An 8,493-nucleotide genomic window follows, 5' to 3' on the forward strand; every position below is an offset into this window, starting at 1 on the left:
AACTACAAGTCGTTTAATTTCCACAGCTTGATTGTGTCAAACTTACTTTCCTCCCTTTTGCTTCAGATCTGCTCCCAGCTGAGCACCAGGCTGGAAAAACAGCAGGCGGCAACAAAAGAAGAGCTCGACATCGTCAGGGTGAGATGAATGCACAGCGAACAGCAGACGTCTAAATTCCCAACAAAAGCCGCGATATGTCGTATCAGACATCGGGGATTAATTGGCCGTGTTCTGGCTTTCAGTCGGGCAGTGAGCCGGGCCCAGGTCTGTCCACCGTCACACCCAGAAGGAACAGGATTCCACAGATAATCCCACACAAATGCTCGATTCTAGTCAAATAGGCAGGGCTGCTGTGTGCGGGCGTGGAGGAGGATGTTTGTTATTTCACTCTAATTATAATGTGTTGCAACAGTACATCACAGTGAAACGAGAGGACCAAATGTAGAAAGGCAACATCCCAAACTAGTCATGAACCAGATTTGAGTCACAGAAGATGAGACATTAAGAAATAAGATTTTGATACACAGTAAATATACGAGCTAAATACTTCAATTTGCTTTGATGTTTAGCAGCATGATCTTAGCTGTGACTCCAATTTGTTTTGTTCTCCACAGTTATCATTTAGCTGTTCTTTAATAACGGCAAACAAATGCAGGTAAAAAGTGATCCTGTTGTGGTGGTGTGGTCTCGCAGAATAAAGTCATGGGGTGCGAGCGCTGCAAGGACCTGTTCAGCACCCAGGGCTCTCTACAGGCTTCCTCCCCCGACAGTGACAGGACGTCCAACGAACCGCTGGACGAGGAGAAGGACGGGCTGAAGGAGCAGCTGAGGCAGATGGAACTGGAGCTGGCGCAGACCAAACTCCAGCTGGTGGAGGCAAAGTGTCGAATCCAGGTCAGCAGAACCGAGACAGGACCGGGACGGTCCGAGCTGCTAACAGGAAAAGGAAATAGATTTAAGTCAGTGTCACCAATGGTACCTGTAAATCATGGCTTTTATGAGTCTGCCATCCTGTGTTAAACTTTAAAATATTTAAATAATGAAGAGAAAATGAAAGCATGAACAGCAGACTTTAAACAGAATACTGGCTTTTCTCTGAGGCTTCATTAGTGAACATAAGGACCTTCAACAAAGACATAAATTAAGGACCAGCTTTCATATAGTTGCAGTTTAACACTTTTACATGTTAAGGCTTAAAGCCTAAAAACAGAAATATCAGGGATGACTATTTAAACAACGCACAACAAACCTAAACTTTAAAGTCAAGGTTTGATCTCCAGGCGACTCTTAATCCACATTATTTATTGGTCCGTTTATCATTTCCTCTGTAAGGCCATGAACAAACCTGCTCCAGAATTTCAAGTTTTAACACCTTAGATCGGAAATATAAGGTGGTGCAACTGCTGCCTTTTATTTTGTATTTCCTGCTTTAAATTTTGTTTTTTTGTTGCTTGTTTTAGGTCAGGATGATTCTCTTGCTGTGAAGTGTGTGTGTGTGTGTGTGTGTGTCTGCGTGGTTCTGCTCACTGACGTCTTCATGTTTCCTGCAGGAGCTCGAGCATCAGCGGGGAGTCCTGATGACTGAAATCCAGGCTGCCAAGAACTCATGGTTCAGCAAGACGCTGGGGTCTCTGAAGAGCTCAGCCTCCTCTTCCTCCAGCTCTTCGTCCCATCCGCCGTCCTCTCCAAAGGACGGGCCTGCCTAGCCGACCCCCCTCCCTCTTTTACCCCAGCAGAATGCACACTAGCGCCGAGCAACACAAGCTGAAGCAACTAGCAGGAAAAAACCGCAGTATTCCTTCTCCAGGAGGTGGGAAAACGAGCTTCTTGGACTGTAGATAAGCGGGCGGGCGGGATCCTCGACGCCGTGACGTGTCTGCTGACCTTCTCTGCTTCACAGCCGAACAGACTTTAGGCACTGCTGAGGTCTGACGTTAGTTTAAACTTCAGTAGTTCTCATTCAGCCTCAGCATGCGTATCGAAATCTGTCTCAGAGGTCAGTTAGCTCCACCTTGTGGCCACCTTTTGCTACTGCAGATAGAAAATCCTGTTCTCAGTCTAACAAATAGGACCTGAGTTTAGGAGCTCGCGCATCATCAGTGGTTTTACACACTTCCTGTTTAATATAGATCTTCAGCACAGAAACGTCCCAGCACTCTGAAAAAGGAATACTGCAACTCTTTATAGTAATATAACGTAAACAATGTTGGTATATAAATATGTATAACTAATTAATACGTTTTTTAATTATCTTGTACAGTTCTTTAAGAGGAAAAAAAAACAGAAAAAGACAAGGAAAAGTTCTTATTTCTTTTGTACGGTTTGGAAAATGAATGTCATCTCTGTCGATGTTAATGTAAGCACAGACGGTGGTCTGGTTGAGTCCAAAAGCTGAGGATCCAAAAAGTGACGACCTGCGCGTGATCTTTTACTATCTCAGTGTTTACTATTAAGAGTTTTAATAACTTTTAGCCTAGCACTAACTTTGTTTTGCATTTATTTGTGGCATTATTAATCTGTGACAAGTTTGATCATAACAGAAACTTTGGATGATTCAGTTTATTTCCTGCCACGATCATAGTGTTAAAAAAACACGTTTGTGTCAAAATCTAAACAAGCTACAGCACATATCAGCTTCAGTTGCCTGTTTTTTAGCTTTAAAAACTGAAACATGTTGAATTTTCTCTATTGTGCTCGTCCCAAATTAAGACAAACTGAGTTTTAGGCTTCGTTATCCGACACCCTGTAGATATTAAGCATCTGTTACACTTTGCTCAGTTTATTCATTTTTATTCACCTTTTGTCTGAGAACATTAAGTAGAAAGATTGCCAAACATTCCTGAGACTCTCTGCAAGGTTGTGCCAAGACACTTTTTGCTTTTTGTTGCTCTGAAATTGTATTGTTTTAAGTCTTAAGCCAGAAGTTCTCGCCGTCTTCACTGCGAATCATCTCCCCTTTTAGTTTGCATCAGTTTACTTTTATATTTAACAAAGAAAGGTGACAGTAAATACAACAAAAACTAATTTGCCATTGCCAAAATGTTGGTTTTACTCCAGCAGTAACTCATGTTATCATGCTCGAGTTTAGGTGCCAGCTGCTGTGCTTCATTCTCTGCGGTTGACACTAAAATCAGCCTTTGGACTCAGACCACTCCCACGTGTACTTTGTGTGTGTGTGTCTGCGTTGTAACTGTATGAAGGTGAACAGTTCCTCCTTCACGTCACTGCCTTTTCTGTTCATGACTGAAGCAGTTGGCTGAAGAAAGAAAAGCCGTCCGACTGAACTGGAGAGGATCAGCTGTGCCATAAGAGCCCCCCCCTGTCTTCCTCTGTGCCCCCCCTCCTCCAACCTCACAGCAATGCTGACTTTCCATCTTAAACTAAAGTCTGATCCCAGTGAGCTGTGGGTGCTCCTTCTTTGCTGTCGTTCAGTTTAACGTGACCCTGTCCATGTCGGAGGGAGCTCCCGGTCTGTCATGTGCACTAACAAAACATTGATATTTTAAACACTATTTTAAGATGTTTGTTCCCGTTTTTAAACTGGTGACTGTTGCTGCCAATTTATAATCCGCTCTAATTGAGTATGAAGCAGCCGATGAGTCAGATTAAAGGTGTTTGTTGTGTAGTTTACAGTCTGCTGGAACACCAGTCCTGTTTCACTGGATCTGTCTGAGCTGCATTAATAAACTTCAGTTCTTCTGTTCATTCATGTCCTCTGAACTTTTATTGACAACCCGAAGCAACACGTTCAATAAACATGAGGAAAAAATGCTTCCACATTCACATCTCAAACATACTGCACGGTGAATCATGTCATAAATGTTAAGTTTCTACAGCTACACCCAAAATATGTTGGATTTGAACAGAAATTCGCTATATGCTCCTTTTAACTGCAGGTTAGGATTTGATAACTAATGCAAGCATTTAGCAGACCCTCCAGGATTTCGCGATCGCAACTATTAACGCAAAACACCGCAACTTTAACCCAACTTTTAGAAAAATGCCCCGCGAAATCCTGGAGGGATGTTTTTAGATCTGTATTATGTTTGACTATATGGTCAGGAAAGCCGTAGCTGTCTTGAATAAAAGTATAACTACTGACATTTTTATGAGCCTAAACTATCCTACTGTATGTTTCAAACCCATCTTTTTTTATTTTAAAGACCTAATCCTTAGTTTCAACGCTGCTCAGTCGGTCACTGATCTCGTCAAAGAAATTATCAACGAAGCGAAGCATCTGAACGACGGCGCTGAGCAGCAGGATGTCACAGCTCATGTCCAGCTCCAGCTCTTCGCTGTAGTTCTTCACCGGAACGACGCAGGACAGCGGCACGCCCAGCCTGGCGCTGACCTCCTGCATCTGGGGCACACGGCACAGTTCGAGTCAGACTCAGAACGTCAACTTGCTGTTTCCAGCGTTAAATGCTAACAGTTCTTACTGTATCCTTGATGTATCCACTGTTGTAGATGTTCCTCAGATCCTCTTTCACCAAAGGACACGCTTCGTCTACTTTAGTGAGCAACACCAGCTGAGGAATCCCTACAAACACAAAGAGAAAGGCCGTTTTACAACATGCTCTAAGTTTTATGGATAAAAGTCACTTTTAAAACAATTTGTTTCATTTAACTGGACTTGTAAAAGTGTCTTTTAGGTCTAAAAGCTTCAGAGCTCCTGCTGCTTCTGGAAGTTCCCAGGACTCTCCTTGTGACCGGAGGAGACAGATCATCTCTGTTGTTGCTCCCAAACTCTGGAACAATCAACCTCTTCTTGTTAGGATGGCCAATACTTTAGATCAGGGGTGTCAGACTCCAGGCCTTGAGGGCCGCTGTCCTGCATGTTTTCCTTGTTTCTCTGCTCCAACACACCTGATTCAAATAGTTTAATCACCTCCTCACCAAATCATCAAGTCATCCATTTAAACCAGGTGTTTTAAAGCAGGAACACATCTAAAACATGCAGGACAGCGACCTCCGAGGACTGGAGTTTGACACACATGCTTTAGATGATTTGAAGTCCATTTTTAGAGACCCATTTTTTAAATATTGGTTTTTAATTCCAGCTGAGCAGAAATGATCAGGCTGTTCTCATTTCTCCATGTAGCTTATTGGTTGTTTTAAGCTGTGGACCTGTTCACCACTTTGCTCACTTTATAAATAAAAGTTGATTGATCAAAGCTTTTAGATCAATGAAAAAAGATCTGACTGACCCAACAGGTTGACCTTTCTACGGATAGCTTCCAGCTTCTCCTCCAGCTTTGTGGGCATGATGGAGATCTTGCCGGCATCGATGACATAAACCACACAGTGGATCTTGTCCTTGAGACCTGGAGACTTCTGATAACCATGAGCTTCTGAATGCAGAGGAACAGCAGGGTTGAACTGTAGATGTTTGAGGAGACAGAGGGGGATTGTTTGAGTTAACCAGAGCCAAATTCATGTTTCCCACAGCTGACATCCTGCTGGGCTTGATTTAGATATACCTGGTAAAGGTCAGGCAGGTGACCTTTAAGGATGCTGTTGATGTCGTCTATATCAAGCCCCGCCCCTTTGCCTTCCTCCAGTCCCATGGTGTCACACAGAATGATGGGCAGAGGTTTGCCTCCACGTCCTGCTTTCACAGAATATGTTCGAAACTATTGGGTAGAAAGGGATGGGATAACACAAAGATGATCCCGAAGAGATCAGGAACAGGAAACAGAACAAATGGGAGTCAGAAACACACCTGTGTGGTGAGGCTGGTGGCGGCGCAGCCAGATATGGCCTGGCTGGTGATGTGGCCTCTGAATACAGAGTTGATGGAGTTGAAGAAGCTGGACTTTCCAGCTCCAACCGGTCCAATCATCAGAACTCGAGCCTTGGGCACAGAATCGACGATGGGTTTGTAGGTTTTAATGCTCTCCATCAGCTCATTCCTCTTCCTGCACACAAAGAAAGGATTTTTCTATTAAGGAAAGAGTTGGAGGTTGGAGGGTTTGGATCTTCAGGGTAAAGTTAATTGTACAGCAATAATATATGTTATAATTATTGCATGCAGATGTGTCTTCATCTTACAGAGGTTCCCAGTCTATTCCCCTCCATGGCTTCTCAAATACAAGGACCTCTGTTGAAGAAGAAATTTTATTTATTCATTTATTTTCCTGAAACAGTAAAATCTTTTTTTTTTTTTTTTTCAGAGAGCTTACCCTCCACCTGGTAGACTTCACACTCAATCAGGTTCCGGTCATTTCCATGCATTTCTGCAGCATTGAAGTTGTAATAATTTCCTGGAGCACTGTAAACCACTGGTGTGCTTCCATTGAAAAAACCCAGTGCATTTCCAAAATAAGGACCTGAGTTGACAACCATCTGAACTGCATATTGAGCATTAGTAACAGGATACTTGAGGAGTTGTTCTCCACTGAAGGTGAAAAGAAAGGCCTGGTCATCGTTCGCATACTGTCCAGTCTGACTAAAAGCTTGTCTGGTGTAGCCTCCAAACACATAACCTGACACGTTGTAGCCCACAGACACAGTGGGACAGTGGTTGTCACATCGATTGTGGAAAGCAGGTCCAGTAAAACCATGGACAGAGGCTTTGTGGAGCAGCTTCAGTTTTACACTTCCCAGCTGAGAGCAGATAGTTTTCTGCTGGCTCCTGGTTAGTTTGGAGTTCAGAGCGGACATAGTGTTACCTGAACTGCTGAGTCTAGAAGATACTGGGGAAAACTTTGATGTCCACTCACTGTTAAAAAAAGATACACAAAAATGTAGACTGTAATGACCAACGGGAAGTTAAAAGAGAATTTAACTCAACATTACAGATAAATTAGATAACTTAAAATAAACGCCAGTTTGTACCGTATGAATCAGAAAACTAAAATCCCTGAAAATGTTGTTCATCCTAAAAGTCTGTGTACATGGAAGGGAAGTGCTGAAAACCAAGGATGACTGAGAACTGGGGAGCAACACAGACAGACTAAACTACAAACATAATCAAAAAAGCAGAACAAAGAAACTACAGAACAGAAACTAATTTAACTGCAAAAAAAGCCCCAAATGTTACATTTTTTCTTTCACTTTTCTGTTCAGCACATTGAGTTCACTTCATTTTGAATGCAAAAAAATACTTTTACTTTCAACATTAATCACGAGGTATTTGTCATTTAGATTTTTTAAAATTCTACATTTGAAAAAAAATAAATAAATAAAATTTAGTTCCAATCACAGCCATTCAAACCTTTATTGCAGCCACATCTTGTTCTTAAATGTTTTGGTTTACAGTGATTTAAAGAATGAGGGAACTGTCAATTTATTTTTTAACTTAAACATTAAACACTAGAGAACCTCCCTTCCCTGATGACTTCTTTTAGCCAAGCATTGTATTTATATTGTAGTTTCTAACAGAGATCTGTGTGTCTATATACATCCAATAACCCAGAATTAAGAGAAAAGTAATGAAGACTGAATTAACAAAAATTTGAGTAAATCTGCACCAATAATTTTAGTCTTACCTTGTTTCTTGGAGACAGCTCAGGGTGGATGAGCAGAAATGAACGACTGATGCTGGATGTGTGAAAATCTTCCACCAAAACAAGTCAAAGTGAAAATGACTCCACAGCACTGTCTTGTGTTTTTAAAACCCGAGTTAAGCAACTTCTTTTAGAGTAAAATAAAGATTCAGATGACGGCTGCCTGCTCAGAGTAACGTGAGGGTGTTAGAGAAGTATGGCCACTCACACCAACTACCTCCAGATATATGAAACTGAGCTTTTATATAGAATTTGGGAGGCAGTCAAAAAGAAACCGAAAACAGACACGCCTTGGTGATGCATGCAACATGTAATGATCCATGTTGTTGCTGTTTTTATGCAAATAAATAATCAGGGAAACAAAATGTGAATGCATCAAGTAGCAAGCTATGATAATAAAACCTAATCATCACTGCAAGATGGAATGACCTGGACGATGTTTTGAAATGAATGCCGTGACAGATCAGTGAGGGCTTTTACAGGAAGCCACTGATGGCAGACTGGAGACTGCACCAGAGGAGGGTGGTGTCAGGAGTGAGCTCGAAAGCTGAACAGAAAACTCTCTTTTTTTAATCGCCCACCACCAAAGGACAAAAGCAGAAGATGGTGACTTTGCACGTGTCTGTGTGCGCTGTCTTTCTTTCTCTTTCTTAATCACTTGGTTTTTTGTGACAAGTCCAACATTTCCTGAGAATTTCATCAAAATCTGTTTGTTAGTTTTTAAGTATTCCTGCTAACAGACAGACAAATGACAAACCAACCAACCAGCACTACTGATGGCACCGATGGACCCTAACCTCCATGGCAGAGGTGGTGACAGTGCAAGAAAATAATACAGAAAAAAGACATTTTACTTACTTTACTGCATACAGATTAATAATTCTGTAAACCTGTCCATGAATCAGACAAAGGGATTGATTAAAGAAATAATTACCAATAAAACAAACCATTTTATTTAACTTATGACACTAAAATATCAAAATCC

General features: G+C 41.7%; 2 protein-coding genes across 4 annotated transcripts in view; one reads left to right on the forward strand and one right to left on the reverse strand.

Moving 5' to 3' along the window:
* The window catches only part of rabgap1l (RAB GTPase activating protein 1-like), an 89,197-nt gene extending 85,492 nt beyond the window's left edge, over nt 1-3,705 (forward strand). For 2 of the 3 annotated variants that reach the window (XM_017413404.3, XM_017413405.3), the window contains 3 exons: nt 67-138; nt 694-894; nt 1,551-3,705. In XM_017413404.3, coding sequence (XP_017268893.1) covers nt 67-138; nt 694-894; nt 1,551-1,706 — 429 coding nt within the window. In that variant the 3' untranslated portion in view covers nt 1,707-3,705. Of the gene's footprint in view, nt 1-66; nt 139-242; nt 895-1,550 lie in introns of those variants that run through there. The other variant, XM_037974326.1, reaches the window with a different exon arrangement.
* Nucleotides 3,706-7,718, reverse strand: ifi44f5 (interferon-induced protein 44f5). The gene is made up of 8 exons (XM_025005340.2): nt 7,491-7,718; nt 6,183-6,721; nt 6,052-6,100; nt 5,723-5,918; nt 5,481-5,633; nt 5,208-5,379; nt 4,440-4,540; nt 3,706-4,360 (listed from the first exon to the last, which is right to left on the reverse strand). Exons 2-8 carry the CDS (start codon nt 6,661-6,663, stop codon nt 4,166-4,168), a joined length of 1,347 nt encoding a protein of 448 aa, XP_024861108.1. The 5' UTR covers nt 6,664-6,721; nt 7,491-7,718; the 3' UTR covers nt 3,706-4,165.
* Nucleotides 7,719-8,493: the final 775 nt, after the last annotated feature.

The sequence above is a fragment of the Kryptolebias marmoratus genome, linkage group LG24 (genome assembly GCF_001649575.2).
Source record: "Kryptolebias marmoratus isolate JLee-2015 linkage group LG24, ASM164957v2, whole genome shotgun sequence".
Taxonomy (NCBI): Eukaryota; Metazoa; Chordata; class Actinopteri; order Cyprinodontiformes; family Rivulidae; genus Kryptolebias; species Kryptolebias marmoratus.